Source organism: Pyrus communis, chromosome 14, assembly GCF_041283825.1.
Source record: "Pyrus communis isolate YQ-2024b chromosome 14, ASM4128382v1, whole genome shotgun sequence".
NCBI lineage: Eukaryota > Viridiplantae > Streptophyta > Magnoliopsida > Rosales > Rosaceae > Pyrus > Pyrus communis.
Genome location: NC_142578.1, coordinates 6,411,038 through 6,416,814, shown reverse-complemented (window position 1 = coordinate 6,416,814; position 5,777 = coordinate 6,411,038). Strand labels below are relative to the sequence as shown.

At 36.0% G+C, this 5,777-nt stretch overlaps 1 protein-coding gene across 1 annotated transcript; it reads left to right on the top strand.

The window, feature by feature from the left end:
* The first annotated feature begins 3,476 nt into the window (after window positions 1-3,476).
* LOC137712750 (bidirectional sugar transporter NEC1) lies at window positions 3,477-5,541 on the top strand. The gene is made up of 6 exons (XM_068451901.2): window positions 3,477-3,652; window positions 3,874-3,910; window positions 4,007-4,229; window positions 4,324-4,485; window positions 4,647-4,766; window positions 4,934-5,541. The coding sequence occupies exons 1-6, from the start codon at window positions 3,610-3,612 to the stop codon at window positions 5,234-5,236; spliced, it is 888 nt and encodes a 295-aa protein (XP_068308002.1). The 5' UTR covers window positions 3,477-3,609; the 3' UTR covers window positions 5,237-5,541.
* Window positions 5,542-5,777: the final 236 nt, after the last annotated feature.

Here is a 5,777-nt window from a genome sequence, read left to right as displayed (position 1 = left end):
AAAATAATTGAAGGCACTTATAAAAAAATGTTTTTTTGGCTCCAAAAGCACTTGAAGTGCTTTTATAGGAAGGACTTCAAATGTTTTTCAAGAAGCACTTGTATTTTTGCTGATGATTGCTTCCAAAAATATTTTCACTAAAAACGCTTTAAACCCTTTTAAAAGTACTTCTAATCGAGCTTTTTAACTTTTTATGGTATTAGAGTCGGGTTGGTGGATGTGTGAAACCCAACAACCATAGGTGTTTCACGTCATTCGATTAGTGTTGTCCACATGTTAGGGTTAAAAATTCGTCAAATATGAAAAGAAAAAAAAATGACTTTTCATGGATTTTGAAGTTGGCTACTCCTACCTACTGGTAGTCTATCACAAACTCTTTTGTTAGCTAAAATGACACATTAGTAACCATACCGATGTTGTCTTTCAACTTGCGTTTTACATGTACAACATGGCAAGTGTGAGAGTCTTGTCATAAAAGACTTTGATAGAATTCTTGGGAATATGGGATTTTTTTTTCATTTTAATCAACAATATGATAAAGAGTAATGCAACATTTACTACATTTTTTATACCACGTTTATACTATCTCTCTAATAAAGGTATAACCCACCAATAAATGTATGTCCGTTTCCGTTAAAAATGTGGTGCAAATGTGGTATGAAAAATATGGTTGAAGTAGCATTTTTGTCTGATGAATGATAAAAAAATTTAAAATATATGATAAGGGTATAAAGATAATAAGAGGCCTATTTTAAGTGAGGCCTTAAGTACGTTGTTCGCCTTACCTATGGGCCGTCTCCGCCAATTATTGTTGTTGCCAGTGTTGCCCTAACAAAATGCTTTCGTAGTTAATGTTCGTTCTTATCTTTATGCATTTCACTGCTCCATCCAAAAATTTCATATGTACCTACTGTACTTAAATGTGATTTGTTTTACACCGCCCAGGTTTGAGTTTTAGGATTTGACCATGGACGGTTTTGTAGCATTTTTGTTTAAAAACCGTTGGAGAATAGGATCTCACATCGGGCGTATGATAAAATAATATACAATTAATATATGAGAATTTACATTCCTAATATCACCGAAATTTTTTGTGATAAAACACAACACCTAGCAAATAAGTGGTTAAGTTAGAACAATATTGGTGATATTGGTGGTGAATCATGTTGGGCCTAAAAGTTTATCATGGTATCAAATCAGGCTATTCTTTCGAAACGTCATGAGTTGGGATCTTGAAAAATTGTGGTAGCTCCAACTTAAAGATATTAAATGACTCGGCATTCGAAAATTTGCATTGGCTCTAATGAATGAATGTTGACTGGGCTTTTGAAAAGCTATGCTAAGTCGGGTATAATGACTTGATATGTTCCCAACGTAGGAATTGGTTTCTCTTGTAACCTCATATAATTAAGGTCATGCGTGAAGGGGCGTGTTCAAGAATAGAATGGCACATTGTGCATATGACAAAATAACATACAATTAATAAATGAGAGTTTCTGGCCCTAATATTACCAAGACTTTTTCTGATAAAGCTTAACACCTAGCAATAGGTGGTTAAGTTAAGAATAATATCGATGGTATTGGTGATGGCAATACTGAACCTGAACGGTTATCAAAAAGTCATTTGAAACTCGACTGGTTTGCTCATGATTTTGGCTGGCGTGGAGATTATTTGGGTTTGATCGTGATAGTCGATCTCATCCTAATGACGTTTTTGGATTTTCAAACCCACCTGTAGAATAATCTCACCAACATTTTTCTTCTTTTTGAAAAGAGTAATGCTATGGAGACTAAATTTGTAGACTAAATTTTGTAAACTAAATGACATAGAAATTGGTGATTGTATGACATTTTTGGATTCTCAAACCCACCTGAAGAATAAACTCACCAACATTTTGCTTCTTTTTGAAAAGAACAATGCTAGGGAGACTAACTTTGTAGACTAAATTTTGTAAACTAAATGATATGGAAGTTGATGATTGAATTATTACTTAATCGTTGATAAAAGTGCTCATTTTTTATTGGTGACACCTCATTTAATTTGCTAATTTAGTCTACAAATTTAGACTTCCTAACATTACTCTTTTGGAAACTTTGTCAAGATAAACAAAATTAGTATTTTGGATGAGCAATAGGGTTTCTTGGCAATGTGAACTTTCCTTATTTAACTACTCAACTTTGCTAACCAAGATTAAATCGGTGCACATGACTGGCACGTCACCTGGTAATATTGCTAAAACATGGAGTACACAGGATATTATAGAGAATTAGGGTTTTACGAATTGAGTATGGCGGATATACAGGGTCAACAGGAAAAGTTGTATCTTGTATGGGTAAGAAAGCATGGGATCCGTCCTGATTCTGAGCTTTATTCTTTACCGTCGGATTGCTTCTTTATGCCAAATGAGCCATGATATCTCCGGATAGCCCTACGTACATATCAAGTGCGATTACACATCAAAAAGCTCCTTAGTGCGATTCTGGGTGAATGAAGTGCGATTCTGGGTGAATGAAATAATTTCAAACCCTCTAGATTCCTACAAAGGACTGAGCAAGTGGTCTTGATATGTAACTTCAATCTAGTGCGTTGCAGTACAGTATATATAGTTCATTTTTGTAGTAAAAAGACGGCAGGGAAAATCTATACCAGCCATTATTACCGGGTCTAATCGGTTAAATCAACAATAGTTTTTATCTCTGCTTTCTTTCCCATGAACGGGCAAATAAAATATTCCACTTCGAACTCTAGAACTCAATATCTGGTGTTTCACGATCAGTATTGGAAATGAACGGAGGAGCGATGGAACGTGCAGAGCCACATGTTGGATCACTCCAATGCGGCATGAAGCTGCTGATGCCGAGTCGGCTCCTATGCCACTTGCTATGCCCAGTTTGGTCCCTCAGCACAGTGTATATTATTTTGCAAAAGAATTTTATAATATTCAGAATAGACTCAAATAAACAACTAAGAGATCACTTAACTATATATTGACTAATTAATGTATGCGATTAATTTTGATTTGTTGAGTAAGAAATTCGAACAAACAATTTGTGTTGAAGAAGTCAAGGAGCCACCTAAGAAAGAGCAAGGAAGTCCCTAGAAATGAACTATGAGTTGTAACCATTAAACCACTTGGTGGGTGACACATCAGAAAGAAACTTTAGTGGGACCCCAGGGATTTTTTTGTACGTACCAGGAGTAGTTGCACTAGGGTTTAACTGGTGTGAGGCCGTTCACGTTTAGGAGAGAAAAGACTAAGTAGGGAAAATATAGGGCAATAGGGGCTAGCTAAAAAAGCTGTTTGGATTATGTAAACGTCAAAAAGCTCAAATGAACAACTGGAAAGTTAACCCTAGAGTGTTACAATGATATTGCTTCGCACTTTTTTTGCATGCAACTTGATATCCCTCAAATTCGTGACCCTTCGATCTCCCAGCTCCTCTTTGTATAAATAGATCACACCCTTTGCTTCTAAGCATGTCTTGTGTTGAGAAGTATAAGATAGCAGTTGTGCAGTAAAACTCTCTTGTTGTCACTGCGTGAGCAAGGGATCATAGAGTGAGTGAAACAAAGAGAGCCTTCCAATCTTTTGGTTGTAATCCAAGGATATGGCACTTCACCACACTTTGATTTTGGCCTTTGGCCTCTTAGGTATTGTAGCTTATGTGTCCCTTCTGCCTCCTTTTCTTTTTCACTAACTGATCAATGGTCACAACTAATTAATGCACGCTACATAATATTGTTTTTAGTACGTGTTAAATAAGTTCTCTTTAAGATTTCAAGTTTAATTACAAACCAATTTTTGGTAAATTATAATTTGCTAAGACTAATATATTTTTTACCTTGTCCCTTTTTCAATTCTTTTGTCGTAGGCAATATCATCTCCCTTTTGGTCTTTCTTGCTCCAGTGTAAGTGGCCAATGTATTAACTACTCCATGGAAAATTTTCAAATTTTTATACGCGTACGTCCTTGCTAATGAGAACAACGATGGTTGTAATTGCAGGCCAACTTTTTACACAGTTTACAAGAAAAAAACAACTGAAGGGTTTCAAGCACTTCCATATGTAATTGGGCTCTTGAGTTCAATGATGTACATATACTATGCCCTCCTTAAGGAAGAGCTGAAAGAGGATGCCACTCTTGTCATCACAATCAACTCGGTTGGCTGCGTCATAGAGACTATTTACATTTCCCTCTTCCTTTTCTATGCCCCTAAGAAGGCCAGGGTATGTATTGGTTGTCTAGAACACTAACAGTCTTCAAATGTTTTTCATTACTCTAGTTTGAAGCTTACATATGGGTTTTATTTGGCACTTGCAGATCTCAACCGCGATGCTTCTGTTCTTGCTGAACCTTTTCAGTTACGGCATGATGGTTGTTTTGACTCGCTTTCTAGCCACAGGTGAAACACGTTTTAAGATTGTGGGATGGATTTGTCTTGTGTTCAGCCTAAGCGTATTTGTCGCACCTCTTGGTGTCCTGGTAATTAGCAACTTCGACCTAAAACAAATCTTACCTATTTGCAACATCTCAACTAACCGTGCTGTAATATCATTTTGGAAGAGGTAGTACTTCCAAAGAAGGTTTTTGTTTCTTCCAGGGGTAAATTAATTTCTTAAGATAACATTGGTAAATTTGTGCAGAGACAAGTAATACGGACCAAGAGTGTTGAGTTCATGCCATTTCCGTTATCATTTTTCCTAACATTAGGTGCAGTCGCATGGTTCTTCTATGGTTTTCTGATCAAGGACTACTACATAGCTGTAAGTGAACCTTGGTAGTTTACATATATAAGCTTACATGTACAAGTTACATGCTTGTAACATGCAGGCGTGAAGAATTATACTAATTTTATCTCTTTAATTTGAAACTTTCTCTATACATTATTATATTAATCTTTTGTGTTCCTCTTGGTTTATCGGACAAACAGTTTCCAAACATGCTGGGCTTCCTCTTCGGGGTTGTTCAAATGGTGGTTTACGTAGTCTACAAGAATGCAAAGAAATTCCTGGAAGATCAGCCAAAAGTTCAAGAATTATCTGAGCACATTATTGATGTGATGAAGATCAATACTTCGGTGTGTCCGGAACTGAGTCCTGCAGTGATTTTGAATCCAACTGTGGACATTACAAATGACATGATTGAAGTGGTTCAAAATATAATTGTCATGGCTGAAAAGACAGAAAAAACCAAGGAAGCTGCCATTGATGATGATTTCTCCACCAAAGTTTGAACCCAAAATTGAAGGGACGTGCATATGTTATAAGGTTCTTAAGTCTTCAAGATAAGCATAGTTCCTTCTGTTTTAAGTTTGCCCTAATTGAAGTTTAATTTGTGTGTTGCTTTAATTAACTGTGCTCTAAGGCGTAGGTGCCATGGGCGTATCTGTGTTATGTATCCCCCTCTAATCTCCCAGTCTTTCAGTATCTCTGTTCCCTTAAAGCTCTGTAGCTATCTGATGTAGCTAGCTTTGTATTAGCTTTAAATTAATTAAGCTTATTTCAATTAATGTATTAAGGAGATATTATTACTAGTTAACTACATGCTCTAGATTTTTTTTTTCCTTTTCTTTTGAGGGCTCTTCACAGATAATTCCTTAAAACTCCAACTTCTAGGCAAAAGCAAAACTGACGAACCCAATTATTATCGCACTCGTCAACATTAACAATTGGTAGATAGGTTAGATCTTTTCTATAGTTTAATTCTTGAACTGTTATTCACTAACATTAACCATTCTTAGACAGACTACACAAACTAAAGTATTTTCCAATGAA